Source organism: Ranitomeya variabilis, chromosome 3, assembly GCF_051348905.1.
Source record: "Ranitomeya variabilis isolate aRanVar5 chromosome 3, aRanVar5.hap1, whole genome shotgun sequence".
NCBI lineage: Eukaryota > Metazoa > Chordata > Amphibia > Anura > Dendrobatidae > Ranitomeya > Ranitomeya variabilis.
In genome coordinates this window covers 11,419,996-11,444,213 of record NC_135234.1, presented here as the reverse complement: position 1 = coordinate 11,444,213, position 24,218 = coordinate 11,419,996, and the positions used below count along the sequence as shown (strand labels likewise).

The following is a 24,218-nucleotide window of genomic DNA, read 5'->3' as shown; positions in this document are numbered from 1 at the left end:
TCAGAAACGATATTCTCAGGAATACCATGCAAACGAACAACATTTTGAAAAAACAGGGGAACCAACTCGGAAGAAGAAGGCAATTTGGGCAGGGGAACCAAATGGACCATCTTAGAAAAACGGTCACACACCACCCAGATGACAGACATCTTCTGGGAAACAGGCAGATCTGAAATAAAATCCATCGAGATGTGCGTCCAAGGCCTCTTAGGAATAGGCAAGGGCAACAATAATCCACTAGCCCGAGAACAACAAGGCTTGGCCCGAGCACAAACGTCACAAGACTGCACAAAGCCTCGCACATCTCGTGACAGGGAAGGCCACCAGAAGGATCTTGCCACCAAATCCCTGGTACCAAAAATTCCAGGATGACCTGCCAATGCAGAAGAATGCACCTCAGAGATGACTCTACTGGTCCAATCATCAGGAACAAACAGCCTATCAGGCGGACAACGATCCGGTCTATCCGCCTGAAACTCCTGCAAGGCCCGCCGCAGGTCTGGAGAAACGGCTGACAAAATAACTCCATCCTTAAGGATACCTGTGGGCTCAGAGTTGCCGGGTGAATCAGGCTCAAAACTCCTAGAAAGGGCATCCGCCTTAACATTCTTAGAACCTGGTAGGTATGACACCACAAAATTAAACCGAGAAAAAAATAATGACCAGCGCGCCTGTCTAGGATTCAGGCGCCTGGCGGTCTCAAGATAAATCAAATTTTTGTGGTCAGTCAATACCACCACCTGATGTCTGGCCCCCTCAAGCCAATGGCGCCACTCCTCAAACGCCCACTTCATGGCCAAAAGCTCCCGATTCCCAACATCATAATTCCGCTCAGCGGGCGAAAATTTACGGGAAAAGAAGGCACAAGGCCTCATCACGGAGCAGTCAGAACTTTTCTGCGACAACACTGCCCCAGCTCCGATCTCAGAAGCGTCGACCTCAACCTGAAAAGGAAGAGCCACATCAGGCTGACGCAACACAGGGGCAGAAGAAAAACGGCGCTTAAGCTCCTGAAAGGCCTCCACAGCATCAGGGGACCAATTAGCAACATCAGCACCCTGTCTAGTCAAATCGGTCAATGGCTTAACGACATCCGAAAAACCAGAAATAAATCGACGATAAAAGTTGGCAAAGCCCAAAAATTTCTGAAGACTTTTAAGAGAAGAGGGCTGCGTCCAATCACAAATAGCTTGAACCTTGACAGGATCCATCTCAATGGAAGAGGGAGAAAAAATATATCCCAAAAAGGAAATTCTCTGAACCCCAAAAACGCACTTAGAACCCTTGACACACAGAGAATTAGACCGCAAAACCTGAAAAACCCTCTTAACTTGCTGAACATGAGAGTCCCAGTCATCCGAAAAAATCAGAATATCATCCAGATACACTATCATAAATTTATCCAAAAAATCGCGGAAAATATCATGCATAAAGGACTGGAAGACTGAAGGGGCATTAGAAAGACCAAAAGGCATCACCAAATACTCAAAGTGGCCCTCGGGCGTATTAAATGCGGTTTTCCACTCATCCCCCTGCCTGATCCGCACCAAATTATACGCCCCACGGAGATCAATCTTAGAGAACCACTTGGCCCCCTTTATGCGAGCAAACAAATCAGTCAGCAACGGCAATGGGTATTGATATTTAACCGTGATTTTATTCAAAAGCCGATAATCAATACATGGTCTCAAAGAGCCGTCTTTTTTTGACACAAAGAAAAAACCGGCTCCTAAGGGAGATGATGATGGACGAATATGTCCCTTTTCCAAGGACTCCTTTATATATTCTCGCATAGCAGCATGTTCAGGCACAGACAGATTAAATAAACGACCCTTTGGGTATTTACTACCCGGAATTAAATCTATAGCACAATCGCACTCACGGTGCGGAGGTAGTGAACCCAACTTGGGTTCTTCAAAGACGTCACGATAATCAGACAGGAACTCAGGGATTTCAGAGGGAATAGATGATGAAATGGAAACCACAGGTACATCCCCATGAGCCCCCTTACATCCCCAGCTCAACACAGACATAGCTCTCCAGTCAAGGACTGGGTTGTGAGACTGCAGCCATGGCAATCCTAGCACCAAATCATCATGTAGATTATACAGCACCAGAAAACGAATAGTCTCCTGGTGATCCGGATTAATACGCATAGTTACTTGTGTCCAGTATTGTGGTTTATTATTAGCCAATGGGGTGGAGTCAATCCCCTTCAGAGGAATAAGAGTCTCCAAAGGCTCTAAATCATACCCACAACGATTGGCAAAGGACCAATCCATAAGACTCAAAGCGGCGCCAGAGTCGATATAGGCGTCCGTGGTAATAGATGACAAAGAGCAAATCAGGGTCACAGACAAAATAAATTTAGACTGTAAAGTGCCAATGGAAACGGATTTATCAAGCTTTTTAGTACGCTTAGAGCATGCTGATATAACATGAGTAGAATCCCCACAATAGAAACACAACCCATTTTTCCGTCTAAAATTCTGCCGCTCGCTTCGGGACAGAATTCTATCACACTGCATACTCTCTGGCGACTTCTCAGTGGACACCGCCAGATGGTGCACTGGTTTGCGCTCCCGCAGACGCCTATCGATCTGAATGGCCATTGTCATGGACTCATTCAGACCCGCAGGCACAGAGAACCCCACCATAACATCCTTAATGGCATCAGAGAGACCCTCTCTGAAAGTAGCCGCCAAGGCACACTCATTCCACTGAGTAAGCACAGACCATTTACGGAATCTTTGGCAGTAAATTTCAGCTTCATCTTGCCCCTGCGATAGGGACATCAAAGTTTTTTCTGCCTGAAGTTCCAAATGAGGTTCCTCATAGAGCAACCCCAAGGCCAGAAAAAACGCATCCACATTGAGCAACGCAGGATCCCCTGGTGTCAATGAAAAAGCCCAGTCTTGAGGGTCGCCGCGGAGCAAGGAAATCACAATCCCAACCTGCTGTGCAGGGTCTCCAGCAGAACGAGATTTCAGGGACAAAAATAACTTGCAATTATTTCTAAAATTCTGAAAGCCAGATCTATTCCCTGAGAAGAATTCCGGCAAAGGAATTCTCGGCTCTGATACCGGAGCATGAACAACAAAATCTTGCAAACTTTGTACTTTCGTGGCGAGATTATTCAAACCTGCAGTTACACTCTGAAGATCCATTATAGACAGGTGCACACAGAGCCATTCAAAGATTAGAAGGAGAGAGAAAAAAAAGAAAGACTGCAGCATAGACAGACTGGCAAGTGATCCAATTAAGAGCACACAAAAAAAAAAAAAAAAAAAACTCTCAGCAGACTTCTTATTTCTCTCCTTTCTCAGCCAAGGATTTTAACCCTTTAGTGGGCCGGTCAAACTGTCATGATCTCCATGGCCAGAGAACTAGCATAAGCCTATATAGGAACAAGCTCTTGGAAGATGGTAACTGTACTGACCATGAACTAAACCTACCGCACAACTAGAAGTAGCCAGGTAGCATGTCCTACTTTTTATCCCTATATGCCCAGCGCCGGCCGGAGAACTAAATAATGCTAGCAGAGGGAAATATAAGACCTGACTCACCTCTAGAGAAATGCCCAAAAAGGAGACAGAGGCCCCCCACATATATTGGCGGTGATTTTAGATGAAATAACAAACGCAGCAGGAAAATAGTTTTAGCAAATTTGAGGTCCGCTTTCTAGATAGCAGAAGACAGAAAGCACACTTTCATGGTCAGTAGAAAACCCTAACAAAACACCATCCAGAAATTACTTTAGGACTCTGGCATTAACTCATAATACCAGAGTGGCAATTCCTGATCAACAAGAGCTTTCCAGACACAGTAACGAAACTGCAGCTGTGAACTGGAACCAAAAAACAAAAACAAACAAGGACGAAAGTCCAACTTATCTAGTAGATGTCTGGGAGCAGGAACAAGCACAGAGAGGCTTCTGATAACATTGTTGACCGGCAAGCAACTAACAGAGAAGCCAGGTTATATAGCGACACCCAGATCTGATGAGAACAGGTGAACAGGGAAGATGATGACACAAGTTCAATTCCACCAGTAGCCACCGGGGGAGCCCAGAATCCAAATTCACAACAGAGACCTGTGGAACACGTTGTGTATCTTATACACCGTAGGGAGCTCCAGTTGGTACGCTACTGGGTTAATGACGGCGGTGACCCTAAATGGACCAATAAACCGTGGACCCAATTTACGGGATGGTATCTTGAGTCTTATGTTTTTTGTGGATAACCACACTCAGTCATCCACACTCAGGTCCGGACCTGGCACACGCCTACTGTCAGCCACACGTTTGTACCTAGCACCCACACTCAACAGGCGCTAGTTTTTGCTTCTGTTATTCCCTCAATAAAGCGTTTTATAATTTTCCCCAAATACCTGTCTTTGTGCCTGGAGGCAGGTCTGAAGCCTCCTCTGTGAAGCGCCCAACGGCCGTCACTCATCTCTTCTGGGGCGATGGTCGCCGCCCCCTGCGCGCTGTTCTTCTTAAATCCGGCGCCTGCGCTGTGCGTGCCTGCCTGGGGCAGGCGCAGTGTTCATTGGCCGTCATAGCTCAGATGTCTGACTGCGCCTGTGCGGGCAGTGCGGCCACCCTGTTGCTGAATCCCCGCCCCGCACTGTGTTATGCATTATGAGACTTTGAAACTGGTCAAATTTTCTCATGGAATAAAAACAATCCCAAAAAAACTTTTTCTATAAACCGTTCCAGGAGATTTGCAAAAAAGCAGAAATCTCCTAGGGATGGGTGGGTCACGGATTCTAATTCAAGCGCAGCTGAAGAGGTTAGTGAGGAAGCTGCCTCAACTTCAGCAAGTATTGTTTCCTCCATCCCTTTAGGAGGAAAAAAATCCGACGGGGAGGCAGAAAAAAGTGCCTTAAAAAAAGGGCAAACAAGTATCATGGAGGCGGTAAATGAACAGAATGTGGCTAGCCAGAATGATAATCCGTTACAAATTATTAATTTGTCGAAAAAAATCTTAACAATGGATCAGGTGAAGGTTCTTTCACGGGGGTTGAATTTTTGTTTGCCAGAGCTGTTCAGCCTATGCGAATTTAAAATTGACCTGTGTAAAAGCATTAGAAAATTGCACTTATATAAACATTTCTGTAAAAGTAATGAGAGTGTCTCAGTGCCGGTTACGACTGATAGTCCGGCTACAATTGGAGCCTTGGGATTTATGGCTTATCCAGTCATGGATCAAAAGGATATAGAAATGACTGCTTTACTAGCAGGTCTAAGTGACAATAGGGAGGATTCTGTTAATTGATATCCGGTGTCTCATGAACCTCCGCCAACTGATCCTTTCACGGGAGGTGTCAAATCCAGCTGGATGCCTCCGGTGTCACCGGGTAACACCATAGATCTCTTCCATGGCTTAGTCATCAAGGACATAGAGGCGGTGTTATATAGGCAACCCCTCAAAAATCTTCCGGGCCAAGAAGAAAGAGCTCTCAGAGACATACAGAAATGGGACGATGTGATTATCAGAAAAGCCGATAAAGGCGGTAATTTGGTCATTTTGGACAAATCCTATTACATCGAGGAAGCACTTTCACAGCTGAATGACTCTGACACGTATTCAATTCTGGAAGAAAATCCAACCAACACCTTCAAAGAAAAACTAAGAAGTCTGTTAAGGAAATATGTGGAAAAAGGGACAATAACCAAAGGGAGAGCTGAAAAATTATTGCCAGAATTTCCGAATTTCCCGCACTGGTACAGCATCCCTAAAGTCCACAAAAATGCGGAAAAACCGCCGGGCCGCCCAATAGTTTCGGGTAAAAACTCGGTGACAGAACCCCTGTCTCAATTCCTGGACTGCTTGTTGAAACCTTTGCTACTAAAGATTCCTTCCTTTGTAAAAGATTCTGGCGATTTCCTGTTAGCCCTTAAAGACTTCCATTGGCAACCGACCTTTGCGCTGGCATCGATTGACATCGTTAATCTGTATACAAGAACCCCACAGCAAAAGGGTTTAGAAGCAATCCATCGCATTTTGTTAAACACGGAAAAAGATCAGGACTTCATTTCATTTGTGTTGGACGGCTTAAATTTTGTTCTTTCACATAACGCGTTCAAGTTCTTGGATAGATGGTACCGCGATGGGTACCCCGGTGGCATGTGTCTTCGCGAACCTGTTTTTGGCAGCGTTTGAGGAGAGACATGTCACCGGGCCCCAGAACCCATATCTTAAGCACATACGGTTATATTTGAGATTTGCCGATGATATTTTCATTGTGTGGGACGGCGGGGAGCAAACTTTTAATGAATTTGTCATGTTCTTGAATGAAAATAATGGCGAAAATATGAAGTTTACGGCAGTCTTTGGTAATAAAGAATTAGAATTCTTAGATGTAAAAGTAGAGATTAGGGAGGAGTCAATTAAAACAAGTGTCCATAGAAAAATAACGGCCACGAATAATATTTTACATTTTCAAAGTGCCCATCCTAACCATACTAAACATAGTATCCCATACAGCCAAATGGTAAGACTGAGAAAAATCAATAATAGTGAAGATAGTTATAAAAATCAAATTCGGGAATTAAAAACATGCTTTAAAAATAGGGGGTATCCAGAACACATACTACAACGAGCAGAATTGAGGGCGGCCAATCTATCTCAGATTAATCTGTTAGAAAGGGGCAGCAGAAGAAAAAATAGAGTAAAAAATAGGGCAGAAAACCGCAATAAAAAACACAGGTTTACGTTTACCTTCAAACATAGCCCTTTAGATAGAGATATTCATGCTGCAATACGAAGAAATTGGCACGTTCTTCAAAAAGATGTGCCCTTCAGAAATTTATCGGCTTCCACCCCTCTGTTTGCGTTTAAGCGTTCAGTGAACATAGGGGATTTAGTAGTAAAAAATACTAGTAATAGTTGGATTAATAAAACCATGCCACAAGGCAATTTCAAATGTGGCAATTGCTGTATGTGTCATCTGCATAAAATTGACAATCCCTTAAAACTATACAACATTTTGTAAAGGATTTTATAACATGCAAAAGCAAGTTCTTAGTGTATGTAATTTTCTGCCCATGTAACCGGTTTTATATCGGTAAAACAATAAGACCCAAGATGGTCCGGTTTCGCGAACATTTCAATTCAATTTTGACAGGTAAAGGGCGCGTACGCTTTGTGAAACATATGCAAGATGAACATTGCGGCGATCCCAGCCAGTTACGCTTTGCAGGTTTAGAAGTGGTTAAATTTCCACAGCAAGGCGGCAACCATAATAGATTACTATTACAACACGAAGCGAGATGGATTCTAAAAACAAATGCACAAGGACCGTGGGGCCTTAATGATAAACTTGATATGGCAATTTTTATCTAATTTGTCTAATATGCAGTCAGTAATGAGTTGTTTTTATTTGTATATATGGTTTTGTATAATGTGGTGAGTTTATCCCTATAAAAGGAAATGACATCACCAGTACAACTCACATGAACCCGTAGAAGCGCTTGTGCGCGAAACGGCCGTCGTCTCGTCTCTGCACTCTCCCGCTCCCCTGTACAGTCCTGCCGATGCCGCGTCACGTCCATAATGGTTTTTTGTGCTAAATAAAGGACATAAATGTGGTTGAAGACCTTGGGTGAGTGCGGCATTTTTTCTTCTTTTTATGCATTTGCTGTAAAGACCGCCCAAGTCTTCCACCGTCCATCTGAACGTAGGGTATGAAGAGTAACAGGACGAGTAACTCATCCTCTGACCCACATTGACCTGGAATAACCAGAGAGACCCTATAACGACCTTCAGTGACCAGTTATCTGTTATTGGACCGATTCTATGATTTCTTCGCACAGATTGTGGCTCGTGACCGTCTGCTGGGGCAGAAAGCTTCTCTCAGGGTAAAGCTGCTGTAGGGGAAATGTACGACCAGAAACCAGACTCCAGGTGACCATGAATGGTCCTGTGCTGGGACTTGTAGCTCCACAGCAGTTCTCTGCTCTCAGCAGCCCACCCTCAGTGCAGCGCCCCCTGTGTCTGCTCCTCGTCTCTGCGGCCATGGTGCACTATACCTGTGATGACAGCAGAGATGATTCATGCGGTTTCTGTAACCGCAGCTCCACGTCCTGTTACTAGAACACAGAGCGAGTGCAGCAGAGAGAAGAAGAGCTGCCCCTCAGCCTGATGTCTCCGGGGGTCCTACACACAGGTAACACAGGGAGCAGGTACAGCAGGGGTTAATATCGGGGGTATGGGGTGCAGGGTCCTGGTATATGGCACATATAGGGGGCACCGCTCTGTGAAGGGCCACATTCACTACAGAACGTTTTATTACTCCTCGGTCACCGGCGCTCAGATCTTACACGACCAGTTTTATTTTTCAGTGATGAGATTTTTGGATTTTTCGGGGTCCGCAGCTCCGTGATCGACGTCCATTAATTATTAAGGGGGAATCGGGAGAATAACAATGTATTCTGGGCATCGTCAGGAAACTGGTGATAAAATATCGTTTATTGCTAATTCCACCATTGTGACCGGACGACAATTTACTATTGAAAACGTAATTTATTTTTTTCTTTTAACCCTTTGAGAACACGGTCAGTTTTGTTTTTTCTCTTTGTTTTCTCCTCTTCGTCACCATATTTTTTATTTTCCGTCCACATCACAGTATGAGGCTCATTTACTCCGAGATGAATTGTAGTTTTAATTGAAAAAATTAATTTTATCAAATAATGAACTAAAAAATGGGAAATCGTTTTATATTCGGGGAAAGTGCAAGGAAGCAGCAATGTCGCCATTGTTTTTTGGGTTTTTGTTTTCATGATATTCACTTTGCAGCAAAAATGACCTGGAAACGTTGTTCTGCTGTATGTTGGTACAAATATGATAGAACTGTGCGCACTCCCAGCAGATGATCTCCACGCCCGTCACATCCACGGATCAGTCACTTCTCGCCCCTTTCCTGCAACTATCGGTGTGAATTACCCAGGTGATCTGTTCCTCCATCGCTGACTTTCTCTGTGTCACATATTGTCGTACATGTAGATGAGGGCACGGCGGCCTCAGACCTCCCATACATGAAGTAGACACGGGATGAGGAGGTTGTGGGCAGCAGCACATCCTGTCCACTGCGGAGCGGCGCTCGGGGGCCGGAGACGAGATGAAGCCGCTTCTACAGGATCCCAATAAGGAAGGAAATGAGGAAGAAGCTCAGGATCCTCGTGTGACACAAGCGGCTGGACGCCAGGATTAGATGGCGATAGTTGGGTTTAGGGTCTCGTCTAGTGGGAGACGGGGGATGTGAAGAACGACGAGCGATAAATCTGCTGGACTTGTGGTTTTGTAGACTCTTATATGAAGGAGGAAGAGAAGATTTTCTATATTTCCTGTTAGTAACAATTATAAATCAGATGTAGTTACAATCACAGTCATGTGCGCAACAATGGACCACAGAGGAGCTGAGCACCGCCATCCAGTGCTCAAATAATACCGTATATAGCGCTCAGTAATACTGTATATAGTGCACAGTAATACTGTATATAGTGCACAGTAATACCGTATACAGTGCTCAGAAATACCGTATACAGTGCTCAATACTACTGTATATAGTGCACAGTAATACTGTATATAGTGCATAGTAATACTGTATATAGTGCTCAGTAATACTGTATATAGTGCACAGTAATACCATATACAGTGATCAGAAATACCATATAGAGTGCTCAATACTACTGTATATAGTGCTCAGTAATACTGTATATAGTGCTCAGTAATACTGTATATAGTGCTCAGTAATACTGTATATAGTGCATAGTAATACTGTATACAGTGCTTAGTAATACCGTGTATGGTTCTCAGTAATACTGTATACAATGTAGCAAAAATAGTGGAGGAACTAACATGGTCTTTGGAGGGATACATATATATAATGTCCAAATTGGGGAAAACCCCAAATAAACCCTCACTAGAAGACCATAAAATTGAACTCTTATTTCTATTGATTAAAATAAACTATACACAAAGGGTATAAAACTTTTTGTTCCTAATCTCTCTCAAAAGTCTGCAGTTAGTTTATGCAGTATTCCTGCTAATTTATATTTATAAAGTGTATAGCACCCAGTATGCTAATACATATTGGCAGAAAAGAACAACACATTTTAAGCCCCTGATTACACCGCTAGCACGGTGAAACATGCTGGGGGATGCTGGTTTTAAAATTTGCCCTTATTTGCTCTTTTTTTCTAATAACCAGATGAGGGAAAGCTGATAGCTGCAGGCTGGTGTTATTATTCTGAGAAGGAGCCAATATCCATAAAGGTTCCCAGCCTATTAATACCAGCCTGCAGGTGTCAAATTTGCCTTAGCTGGCTATTAAAAATAGAGAGTCCCTACAAAAAATGACATGAGGTACACCTTAGTTTTCATAACCAGCTAAGGCTAAATAGACAGCTGTGGCTGATATTCATAGAGTGGTAAGGGGCCATGGATGTTGGCTCCCTCCCATAATAATAAGACCAACCCACAGCCACCCAAGAAATGGGGCATCCATTAGATATGCCAATTCTGGCACTTAGCCTCAGCTCTTCCTGTTTTCCCTGGTGCTTTAGGAAGTGGGTGTCACGCTCGGGTGCTGGTAAGTCCAGCGGACGGCGCAACATACAACAATGACGAGATGGAAAAGGGAGAGGAAAGTCCTAACAGTAGGGAATGAGGGATGGGGCACCTCCTGACTAACCTGTGCCTGTCCATAGTCTCCCCTAACGCCCTATGTGGGTCCTTCCCCATGCCACCATCACGTGCCTTATCCCTGATTGTTTCCTCAATATACCCTGACTCATGAAGAGTCCCTATGCGCACGTTTATATTATCTACAACTTGGGTCAAACTCCTGGCTGAGAGGAACAGAGTCAATTGCACAAATAGGAATGCGTCTCACCAGTGTCCTACCGATCAGACCATGGGTCTGAACAAAGCAATATTCCATCAAACTGACTTCAGCTCCACTATCCACAAGGACCGGTATAGTTTCAGTTTCCCCACCAACCACTACTTCAGCCAAAATGGTGAACTGAGTCGAAAAACTGGAGGAAATGTACACACCCTGGTCATCCTCCACACAACCAGGGGAACGCGGCTTTTGTGATGGAGTACCAATTTTGGCGCGAGATTGGCAGACATTAATATAATGATCAGTCAGACCAAAGAAAAAATATGCCAACGTCCCACGGTGAACCTCAGGCAACCTAGTTTGAGAAGAGACTCCTCCCACCTGCATGGGTACGTACATCTACACCTGTGTGTCCTCCTCCCTAGGAAGAATAACAGGGGGTAGAGTCGGTGTATGTCTCTCCCTGAGGCATTTATCCACCTGGATACAGACGACAGCGTGTGAGCCAGCAGCTTTGACAGTAAAAAGGTTACCGCCGGTCACAGGCGTCGACTGATGAGAATACGACTCTCTTCTGAGTACACCTGGTCTCACTGATAGCAGCGAGAGCAGGTGAGGCTGATGTGAGTATTCATGTGCAATAAATAAATAATAAAAGCAAATGGCATGGGTTCCCCTCTATTTTTGATAATCATTGCACGTAAAGCTGAGAGCTTCGGGCTGCAGTCGCCAGTTGTCAGCTTTAAATTGGCTGGTTATCAAAAATACACGGGCCCTCACGCCATATTTTTTAATCATTTAAATAAATATTTTAAAAAACGGCATAGGGTCCCCACCATTTTTGACTTTTTGACTGTTCTTCTCATGTGTCTACACAGGTATCCTCCTTATCCTAGCTGTACTACCACTCTCATCAGAAAAAGTCTACGTGCGGACAGGATCAGACATCACCGACTGCGGCATGAAATGTCCTCATGCTGATGGTAACATAAGGTTGTACAAAGATTGTGAAGGTAAAAACATGATCCTGATAACTCTGTGGTGTCATCGCCTCAGAACCCAGAATGAAAATGAGCCCCGATTACACCTGGACACGAGAAGTGGATGCTGGACCTTGAGAGACGCCTGGAAGAACGACTCCTGTGTGTACAACGTCACACTTTACAGGAGTCAGGAGACATTTCTGCTCTCCACACAAATCACTGTACTGGGTAAGATTTGACATTGACCACAGAGCTAGTGATCTACACCCCTCACCAAGACCCAGGTCCATGACTGGTGGTGACCAACCTTCTTCTGATACTTCCAGATCCAGTTCTCATCTCCAACATCACCAGTAACAGCAGCCGGCTGGGTGAGGACATCGCTGTGAGCGTCCAGTTCTCTGGAGAAGAGGCGACTCTGACCTGGGAGGTGGACGGGGGGCCTCTCCCTGACCGATACCGACTGATAGATGATAATAGGACGGTGATTATCCCGAGAGCCCAGAGAGACGATGCCGAGAGGAGACTCCGTGTCCGGATCACAAACCCAGTCAGTGAGGAGACCCGGGAACACCAGCTGGAGATTACAGGTGAGAGGATATTAGCTAAGCGGAGCGAGGTACTCCTTTTAGGAAAACTCCTTAGAGCAATGGAGAATCACAGTAAACTCTACCTTCCACCACTAACAAATGACTAAAACCAAAATGCTGATTTTTATTAGATCAAGGTTACGCCCACATACCTCCCCTTGGTGAGATTATACGGAGGCTGGTTGTGGGATCTGCTAGGTCATTTAGAAGTTTACGATATCCCCAATGTTCAGGATATCTTTGCCTCTGGAGGTCCCAGGCAGGAGATATTGTCATCATGTTTCCTATCACGATCTTACCTTTCTATAGAGATGAAACATGGCATGGAAAGCGAAATTCATTATTAATTTGCTACGACGCTGAAAATATATCTCCCATAAATATTGATACAAACCTCCATATTCATCACTGATGACTGACTCCAGCGAGTCTGAGATAATTCCTTTAAACAGAGGAAGTTGATTATTTTCAACAGAGGACCCCCTGTACTTCTCTTCCTCTCCGTATACGAATCCTAGGCTTGTTAGCTGGTTCTAATCAGATCCCCCTGTGGTAAGTACTAATTACATGTTCACAACAGAAGGTCCTTCTTCAATGGAGATTAAAGTGTCTGCTCTTTCTCACTTACCCAGTTATAATTAATCCCATTTGTTCAATATGAGGGTGACAGGTTCCCTCTCTGGAGATGTCTTTATGGATTATGTACCTCCTTCTATACCCCGAGTACTGGAGATTATTGGCGTGGGGTATTGCTGGGGCAGTTCATCTGACATATAACATGGGTACACATCTTACTCCAATCTCTGCTACACTTTGTGTTTCTCTTGTTTTAGTCTCAGGATCTTCTCAGCAGATGTTCCGGATTACGATGGCCTCTGTTTTTACTGTTAAACTCCTTTTCCTCCTATCTATGGTGAGTATAAATCTTCCTCTTTTCTCTCCTTGAAATTTGTCTTCGCTTATTTGCTCACCTATTTTTCTTTTCTTTCTCGCTGGTCACTTTAAATAAATAAATCTAGAAATCGATCTTTAAAACTAAGACCCCCGACGTTTCCCACTGCAGACCCTGATGTGAGATGCTCAAATATTAGTAAATATTATTAATAATATGTAATAGTTCATGGGTCGCTCTGGGGGTCGTGTGACTGGATCATTACAGATAATGGAGAACAAGAAGCCAACATAAGACCTTGATCAGTGTCTTTACCATTTTCTTCTGTCCGGGGTCACATTGGTTGGACCCTCGATTTAGAAATCAGCAGCAAAACCGATCTGTATGGCATCAGCTTTTAATATGGGGAAACGTCTTTATTCCCAGTACTGATAAAACCTCTGATATTCATCTTAGGGGGCTACAGACAGTGGACTCTGGTTTCCTCATTATATACATTGGCTCTGTGGGGGGGGGTGCTGTCTGAATCCTGTTTTCTGGGCTTAAACCGTCGTGTGATGCCGCCTAGTGATGTTAATAATAATAATAATAATAATTTTATTTCTATAGGGTGAACATATTCTGCAGTACCTTACAATAACCGGGACAATAAAAACATCACAAAGTAACGCATCCTTCACCAGTTACAGGAGGAATGAGGGTCCGGCTGCTCCAAGCTACAGTCTGAGAAATAGAGGGGACACAATAGACAAATCGTGCTTGTCATGTACGGTCCAGCCATCATTATAATAAACTAGATGGTGGCCCGATTCTAACGCATCGGGTATTCTACAATATGTATGTAGTTTATTTATGAAGATTTTAGAATAATGCAATTTATACACAGGATTCAGCCGGCCACGACCAATTAGCGAAGCGTGGTTCAAATCCCGCGCCAATTCGCAGCCGGACTGCACCTGTCGCTGATTGTTTGCGGCCGGCCACTTAGTATATAGCACAGCCACGTAGTATATAACAGCCCACGTAGTACATAGCACAGCCACGTAGTATATTGCACAGCCACGTAGTATATAACAGCCCACGTAGTAAATAGCACAGCCCACGTAGTAAATAGCACAGCCCACGGAGTATATAGCACAGCCCACGGAGTGTACAGTATAACAGCCCACATAGCATATAAAACAGCCACGTAGTTTATAACAGCCCACGTAGCATATAACACAGCTCACGTACTATATAACAGCCCACGCACGCAGTATATAACACAGCCCACGTAGTGTATAACACAGGCCACGTAGTATATAACAGCCCACATAGTGTATAACACAGCCCACGTAGTATATAGCACAGCCCACATAGTATATTGCACAGCCACGTAGTACATTGCACAGCCACGTAGTATATTGCACAGCCCACGTTGTACATTGCACAGCCCACGTAGTACATTGCACAGCCCACGTAGTATATAGCACAGCCCACATACTATATTGCACAGCCACATAGTATATTGCACAACCCACGTAGTATATTGCACAGCCCACGTAGTACATTGCACAGCGCACGTAGTACATTGCACAGCCCACGTAGTACATTGCACAGCCCACGTAGTACATTGCACAGCCCACATAGTACATTGCACAGCCCACATAGTACATTGCACAGCCCACATAGTATATAGCACAGCCCACGTACTATATTGAACAGACACATAGTATATTGCACAGCCCACGTAGTATATTGCACAGCCCACGTAGTACATTGCACAGCGCACGTAGTACATTGCACAGCCCACGTAGTACATTGCACAGCCCACATAGTACATTGCACAGCCCACATAGTACATTGCACAGCCCACATAGTATATAGCACAGCCCACGTACTATATTGAACAGACACATAGTATATTGCACAGCCCACGTAGGACATTGCACAGCGCATGTAGTACATTGCACAGCCCACGTAGTACATTGCACAGCCCACGTAGTACATTGCACAGCCCACGTAGTACATTGCAAAGTCCACGTAGTACATTGCACAGCCCACATAGTACATTGCACAGCCCACGTAGTACATTGCACAGCCAACGTAGTACATTGCACAGCCCATGTAGTATATAGCACAGCCACTTAGTATATTGCACAGCCACTTAGTACATTGCACAGCCCATGTAGTATATAGCACAGCCATGTAGTATATTGCACAGCCACGTAGTATATTGCACAGCCACGTAGTATATTGCACAGCCACGTAGTATTATAGCACAGCCACGTAGTATATTGCACAGCCACGTAGTATATTGCACAGCCATGTAGTACATTGCACAGCCCACGTAGTATATTGCACAGCACATGTAGTATATTGTACAGCCCACGTAGTATATTGTACAGCCCACGTAGTACATTGCACAGCCCACGTAGTACATTGCACAGCCCACGTAGTATATTGCACAGCCACGTAGTATATAGCAATGTGGGCATCATATCCCTGTTAAAAAAAGAATTTAAAAAAAAAATAGTTATATACTCACCTTCCGTTGGCCCCCGGATCCAGGCGAAGCGTTTACCGATGCTCCTTGCGCTCTCCGGTCCCAAGAGTGCATTGCGGTCTTGCGAGATGATGACGTAGCGGTCTCGGTGAGACTGCTACGTCATCATCTCGCGAGATTGCAATGCATGGAGCGGTCACCGGAGCGTCGCGAGGAGCGGGAAAGGCTGGTTCTGGATCCGAGAGACCGACGGACAGTGAGTATATAACTATTTTTTTTTTTTTAATTATTTTTAACATTAGATCTTTTTACTATTGATGCTGCATAGGCAGCATCAATAGTAAAAAGTTGGTCACACAGGGTTAATAGCGTTAACGGAGTGCGTTACACCGCGGCATAACGCAGTCCATTAACGCTGCCATTAACCCTGTGTGAGCGCTGACTGGAGGGGAGTATGGAGCGGGCACTGACTGCGGGGAGTAAGGAGCGGCCATTTTGCCGCCGGACTGTGCCCATCGCTGATTGGTCGTGGCTGTTTTGCCACGACCAATCAGCGACTTGGGATTTCCGTGACAGACAGACAGATAGAAAGACGGAAGTGACCCTTAGACAATTATATAGTAGATAGGCATTTCAAATAAGCTGCATGATCCGGTCACTGACCAGTATCTGTATATGTACATGTATGATCCGATCACCGGCCAGTATCTGCATATGTACATGTATGATCCGATCACCGGCCAGTATCTGCATATGTACATGTATGATCCGATCACCGGCCAGTATCTGCATATGTACATGTATGACCAGATCACCAACCAGTATCTGCATATGTACATGTATGATCCGATCACCGGCCAGTATCTGCATATGTACATGTATGATCCGATCACCAACCAGTATCTGCATATGTACATGTATGATTCGATCACCAACCAGTATCTGCATATGTACATGTATGATCCGATCACCGGCCAGTATCTGCATATGTACATGTATGATCCGGTCACCAGCCAGTATCTGTATATGTACATGTATGACCAGATCACCAACCAGTATCTGCATATGTACATGTATGATCCGATCACCGGCCAGTATCTGCATATGTACATGTATGATCCGGTCACCAGCCAGTATCTGTATATGTACATGTATGACCAGATCACCAACCAGTATCTGCATATGTACATGTATGATCCGATCACCGGCCAGTATCTGCATATGTACATGTATGATCCGGTCACCAGCCAGTATCTGTATATGTACATGTATGATCCGGTCACCGGCCAGTATCTGTATATGTACATGTATGATCCATCATCAGCCGGTGTCTGTATATGTACATGTATGATCCGGTCACCGGCCAGTATCTGCATATGTACATGTATGATCCGGTCACCGGCCAGTATCTGCATATGTACATCTATGATCTGGTCACCAGCCAGTATCTGTATATGTACATGTATGATCCGGTCACCGGCCAGTATCTGTATATGTACATGTATGATCTGGTCACCGGCCAGTATCTGTATATGTACATGTATGATCTGGTCACCAGCCAGTATCTGTATATGTACATGTATGATCCAGTCATCAGTCAGGATCTGTATATGTACATGTATGATCCGGTCACCGGCCAGTATCTGTATATGTACATGTATGATCCGGTCACCGGCCAGTATCTGTATATGTACATGTATGATCTGGTCACCAGCCAGTATCTGTATATGTACATGTATGATCCAGTCATCAGTCAGGATCTGTATATGTACATGTATGATCCGGTCACCGGCCAGTATCTGTATATGTACATGTATGATCCGGTCACCGGCCAGTATCTGTATATGTACATGTATGATCCGGTCACCGGCCAGTATCTGTATATGTATATGTATGATCCGGTCACCGGCCAGTATCTGCATATGTACATGTATGATCTGGTCACCAGCCAGTATCTGTATATGTACATGTATGATCCGGTCACCGGCCAGTATCTGTATATGTACATGTATGATCCGGTCACCGGCCAGTATCTGCATATGTACATGTATGATCCGGTCACCGGCCAGTATCTGCATATGTACATGTATGATCCGGTCACCGGCCAGTATCTGCATATGTACATGTATGATCCGGTCACCGGCCAGTATCTGCATATGTACATGTATGATCCGGTCACCGGCCAGTATCTGTATATGTACATGTATGATCCGGTCACCGGCCAGTATCTGTATATGTAGAGCGGAGCATAATGAAGAGGAGATCATTAGAGTCTTTAGTGAGGGCAGTTTCAGTGTGAAAGGGTCAAGAAGGGAGGGCTGGTTCTGGATCCGAGAGACCGACGGACAGTGAGTATATAACTATTTATTTTTTTTTAATTATTTTTAACATTAGATCTTTTTACTATTGATGCTGCATAGGCAGCATCAATAGTAAAAAGTTGGTCACACAGGGTTAATAGCGTTAACGGAGTGCGTTACACCGCGGCATAACGCAGTCCATTAACGCTGCCATTAACCCTGTGTGAGCGCTGACTGGAGGGGAGTATGGAGCGGGCACTGACTGCGGGGAGTAAGGAGCGGCCATTTTGCCGCCGGACTGTGCCCATCGCTGATTGGTCGTGGCTGTTTTGCCACGACCAATCAGCGACTTGGGATTTCCGTGACAGACAGACAGATAGAAAGACGGAAGTGACCCTTAGACAATTATATAGTAGATAGGCATTTCAAATAAGCTGCATGATCCGGTCACTGACCAGTATCTGTATATGTACATGTATGATCCGATCACCGGCCAGTATCTGCATATGTACATGTATGACCAGATCACCAACCAGTATCTGCATATGTACATGTATGATCCGATCACCGGCCAGTATCTGCATATGTACATGTATGACCAGATCACCAACCAGTATCTGCATATGTACATGTATGATCCGATCACCGGCCAGTATCTGCATATGTACATGTATGATCCGGTCACCAGCCAGTATCTGTATATGTACATGTATGATCCGGTCACCGGCCAGTATCTGCATATGTACATGTATGACCAGATCACCAACCAGTATCTGCATATGTACATGTATGATCCGATCACCGGCCAGTATCTGCATATGTACATGTATGATCCGGTCACCAGCCAGTATCTGTATATGTACATGTATGATCCGGTCACCGGCCAGTATCTGTATATGTACATGTATGATCCATCATCAGCCGGTGTCTGTATATGTACATGTATGATCCGGTCACCGGCCAGTATCTGTATATGTACATGTATGATCCAGTCATCAGTCAGGATCTGTATATGTACATGTATGATCCGGTCACCAGCCAGTATCTGTATATGTACATGTATGATCCGGTCACCGGCCAGTATCTGCATATGTACATGTATGATCCGGTCACCGGCCAGTATCTGCATATGTACATGTATGATCTGGTCACCGGCCAGTATCTGTATATGTACATGTATGATCTGGTCACCAGCCAGTATCTGTATATGTACATGTATGATCCAGTCATCAGTCAGGATCTGTATATGTACATGTATGATCCGGTCACCGGCCAGTATCTGTATATGTACATGTATGATCCGGTCACCGGCCAGTATCTGTATATGTATATGTATGATCCGGTCACCGGCCAGTATCTGCATATGTACATGTATGATCTGGTCACCAGCCAGTATCTGTATATGTACATGTATGATCCGGTCACCGGCCAGTATCTGTATATGTACATGTATGATCCGGTCACCGGCCAGTATCTGCATATGTACATGTATGATCCGGTCACCGGCCAGTATGTGTATATGTACATGTATGACCCGGTCACCAGCCAGTATGTGTATATGTACATGTATGACCCGGTCACCGGCCAGTATCTGCATATGTACATGTATGATCCGGTCACCGGCCAGTATCTGTATATGTACATGTATGATCCGGTCACCGGCCAGTATCTGTATATGTACATGTATGATCCGGTCACCGGCCAGTATCTGTATATGTAGAGCGGAGCATAATGAAGAGGAGATCATTAGAGTCTTTAGTGAGGGCAGTTTCAGTGTGAAAGGGTCAAGAAGGGAGTGATCTGAAAAATGGTGGATTAGCTGAGAGTGGATCAAACATTTCAGGAGTTTAGAAAAGAAGGGGAGATTGGAGACAGGTCTGTAGTTAGCAGCGCAGTTCTGGTCAAGGGATGTTTTTTTCAAATAAAGGGGTTATGATGGCGTGTTGGAATGAAAAGGGAAAGATACCGGAAGAAAGAGAGAGGTTAAATATTTTAGTTAAGTAGGTAGTGACAACAGGGAGAATGGTTTGAAGAGTCTAACTGTGTGGACTTCAAAGGAACGAACCATAAGTGAGAGTATCGGGGGTGTAACCTGGAAAGCACATTGTGATGAAAGGAGCAGACCAAGATCTCCACCTTGTAGCCCCCCATACGATAGAGAAGCAGCGACGGAGGTGTTCAGCTGCTGGATCCAGGTTTCAGTGAGAGACAGAAGGTTAAGAAAATTAGAAAGGAAGAAGTTGTGGATGTATGGGAGTTTGTTGCACACTGACCTGGTATTCCAGAGGGCACAATTAAAAAAGACAGGAGAATATGAGCACTGAATGTTAATAAGATCAGCAGGGTTTCTATATGCAGAAGGAAGAGAGTTATAAATACTAGTGGAAGGAGGAACGGTGGGGAGTGGATGGTTTGTAGTAATTGAGAAATGTCAATGGGGCCTGAGCGTTGTACATGGGAGAGGGGAGAAAAGAGGGACTTATGTGGAGAGAGTGCGCACGATGTGTTCAAGGGCGGTAAATGCAAAAGAGAGTAGCAGCTAGAACAAAGATGAAGCAAAGAGATATGGAAAATAAATAATGTAGTACAACTGAACAAAAAGCATGTTTGCTTGTGTATCTGGCATAGATTACCTGTCTCATGCCCTGTTGAACTGTCCTGTTAAACTGCATGATGAATATTGCACAAGTTGCAATGTTGTTGTGCTATTCAGCGCAGTAGAGACAGAATCTTGTGCTGCCGCCATTTACGGCCCATCCAGAACTAGAGACCGACAATCAGAGGAGCCTTTTTGTGCTGATTCTTCCCATGGATGAATCTGACCTATTATATAACTAAAGATAAAGGTCATCAGTTCTCAGCATTGCTGCTCCGAGGGCTCAGATAACATAACTGAGGCATCTGTGCCGGGTTCAGCCTATTCCAGGCTCCTCTCTACTTACTGATGAGTTGTATCCTAATGTGCCTCATCCCATGACCCCATCATATGATGTCCGGTGACCGGGGACCCCCTGAGCTTGAGCAGCCCGGACCCTGGTACCTTAATCCTCCTTGACTGCATTCAACTCTAAATTCACTTAAATCATTTTCAAAATTCAGAACCCAGACCTGAGACCCTAAGACCTCCTTAGGGTGCCCCACAACTATTACTTGGGGGGCAGTGATTACCTGATAGATTACCAGTCCTTCCCGGTACAACATGGCAGCCAGCGCCTGGTAGTCTTCCAATAAGATGTGGAGGCCGAGGAGGAGACGGCGGGTGCTCAGCGCTGACATCAGCCATACTGTCTTGTCGGATCTCTCTCTGTACTGCGCTCTGTGCTGACGGCTCTTCTCATCTTCTCTTTAGGGTCTGCTGTCCGGCTGCTCCTCTCTGGAGATGTTCTGCTTCCAGAAAAATCTATAGGATTGAAAAACCACAATCTTCAGTTCATAGGAAGTTCTTCCTTGTATTGGCTTATTCCATAACCCCTTCCCATCGCAGCCAATTTTTTTTTTTTGCATTTTTGTTTTATCCTCCGGTTCTTATAAGAGCCATAATTTTGTTATGTTTTCATTGACTTCCGTATGAGGTTTAGGTTTTTGCGGGACGAGTTTTAGCTTTAATGACATAATTCCCTTTACTATATAATGTAATGAAAACAGAAAAGGAGTCAGAGTGCAGTGAAACATGAGAGAAATGCTCTTCTACCACTGCTTGTTCAGCTTCTATAATGTACTAAATATGATCTGGTAACGAGTCTCCACGTTAGTGCGAATCCGGCGGCACCATACTTGTGTATATTGATGCATTTATTTTATTATTAAGAGTGGTGGGAAAAAAATCTGATATTTTTTAATGGTTTATTTCATCATTCTCAGTTATTCCTATTTTTTAGTTTTTCCTTTGATTAAGTCATATCCCGGTGATCTGATGCATTTATTGATGTCACTTTTGTACATACAATGTTGTGATCACTTTTTATTCCCGTTTTCGCTGAGGTTCGGTGATTGAAAAACAGAAATTCTATTTTATTTTCGCTTCATGGTGTTTACTCTTTGGGTTCAATCATTTTATATTTTTGCAGATCAGACTTTCCCTGATGTGCCAATAACAAATATATTCATGTATTTCAATCTTTTTAATATCTTTAAATGTAATTGGGGAAAGGTCGGGGACCTGGAATTTTGTCGTTTGGTTACATTTTTTTTTTTTTTTTACTTTTTCCTTGACGTTTCAGTTTAGGTTTTAGTTCACATAGGAGCCTTCAGCTTGGAGTCGTCTGATCACTTTTTTATGCCGTTTACCGATGAGTTTAAATAAAGCACATTATTAGGCGGGTTGTTACAATTGTGATGTTTGTGAGTATTTTTTAATACTTTTAACAAGATAAACTTTTATTTTTGTATTTTTTTGGCCCTAAATGTTATTAATATACTTTATTGAACTGTAAATCTAAAAAAAATAAAATAAAAACTACATGAAAGTAAAAGTGCATGAAGACATTCTGAATGTAATAGTGTAGTTCCCAGCTGATAACACTAGAGGGAGCTGTACAGAATGAATAATGGCGGCATATAGGAGATCCCCTCCATATTACAGCGGTTCTGGAGGATTACACAGATATAATGGAGATCAGGAGTCAGTGATGTTCTCTCTTATACACAATAAGCTGTGATCGTCTGACATCGTACAAGAGCCGACTCCTCCATAATAACCTGATATAATGTGATGTCCGATCCCGGATGGAGATAATGTAATGTTCTGTATGAGATGAGAAATAATCCCTGGTGGTCTAGTGTCTTATACAGGGGTACGCAGCGCTCATATCGCTCAGGGTGTGGGGTCCGTGGCTTGTAAATCCAATAGAAGTAACCGGATCGGATCCTGGAGGAACCAATCTATAGGAATCTTGTAGAAAAGCCCGGAGGTAATACTCTCATCATCTCCTTCTCCTCCATAGTTATATGGAGACTGAGGAGGGTGGGGCTTAGTCAGGGGGAGGAGCTTCACATAACTTGTTTATTGCAGATAGCACAGAGGGGAGAGGCTCCTGCTGCAGTCAGGTATCTGATTAATAAATAATCAGGGTGTCACTTACCAACCTCAGCTCCCTCAGTACCCGTGGATGAATACTGTCCAGCCGGGGGCTTTATCAACAGTCGCAGCCATACGTCTTCTTGTGATATACAGTTAGTGACATTCGGCGAGAACCTTGATCTCTGCGCTGCTGAATGATATTGGCACAGGCCGGTTATCGGAGAACGCGGAGGAGAAGTACGGGGTTAATATCTCCGCCGTACCTTTCACCTGTACAATTATTTATCTTTTAGGTGCACATGTCCTCAGATTTTTTTATTTTTCGCATTATTATATATATAACATTTCTTTTACACTTATTTTACTATATTTAGTAAATGATTTTCTGCGGTACCCTTGTAGCTCGGTTTCTTTTTACATTTCCTATTGAGGCCGTTATTCGATGTTATTTCTGACCCCTCGGCCTTCACTGTTGTAGACGCCTTTATCTGTGTCTTACTAGACTTAGTTCTGCACTATTTATCCAGAATGGTTTCTTCTTACACGTGGACATTGTGTTACCGGATGTTGTGAACATCGGCCTCCACCATCACACTCCGCCATAACATGAGCGCTCTCCGCAGAGAACGGCCGACTGACAGGAAGGAGACGTCGGCCTCAGTCATTCCCTACACTGCTGAGGTAAAAAGAAAGCTAAGCTCTGGTTGGTTGTGCACTTGTGCTGATATAATAAAAGCCGAGCTCTGATTGGTTGTGCTGATATAAAAGCTGAGCTCTGATTGGTTGCTCTGGTAAAATAAAAGCTAAGCTCTGGTTGCTATGGGAAGTACAGACACTTTTCCTGTCAGACAGATCCGACGCCTGAGGCTGATGAGCCTCCTCCTGTACAGCTCCTCATTACCAGGCAGAGCAGGGTGATGTCTGCACCTCACACTCTGTGGTGGAAATCCATACTCACATCACAAAATGTCCCTCAATTCCGCCCTTCTTGTCTCCTGCTCCCAGTATAACATGACAGTGATGATGATAAACTGGAGATGGCAGCAGATCCAAACAGGACTGTGCCGCATACGATGGCGTCTGTGAAATCTGTCTCC

The 24,218-nt window shown here is 44.2% G+C and overlaps 1 protein-coding gene across 1 annotated transcript; it reads left to right on the top strand.

Moving 5' to 3' along the window:
- Positions 1 to 7,966: 7,966 nt before the first annotated feature.
- LOC143814944 (uncharacterized) lies at positions 7,967 to 22,552 on the top strand. The gene is made up of 5 exons (XM_077293662.1): positions 7,967 to 8,172; positions 11,730 to 12,062; positions 12,161 to 12,424; positions 13,258 to 13,337; positions 21,451 to 22,552. Exons 1-5 carry the CDS (start codon positions 8,148 to 8,150, stop codon positions 21,505 to 21,507), a joined length of 759 nt encoding a protein of 252 aa, XP_077149777.1. The 5' UTR covers positions 7,967 to 8,147; the 3' UTR covers positions 21,508 to 22,552.
- Positions 22,553 to 24,218: the final 1,666 nt, after the last annotated feature.

Bases quoted from the DNA above. Each gene is read 5' to 3' on its own strand.
- LOC143814944 (XM_077293662.1), top strand. From the start codon at position 8,148: ATGTCTCCGGGGGTCCTACACACAG. The intron at 8,173-11,729 runs GTAACACAGGGA...GTGTCTACACAG, and splicing joins TCCGGGGGTCCTACACACAG to GTATCCTCCTTATCCTAGCT. The intron at 13,338-21,450 runs GTGAGTATAAAT...TCTTCTCTTTAG, and splicing joins TCCTTTTCCTCCTATCTATG to GGTCTGCTGTCCGGCTGCTC.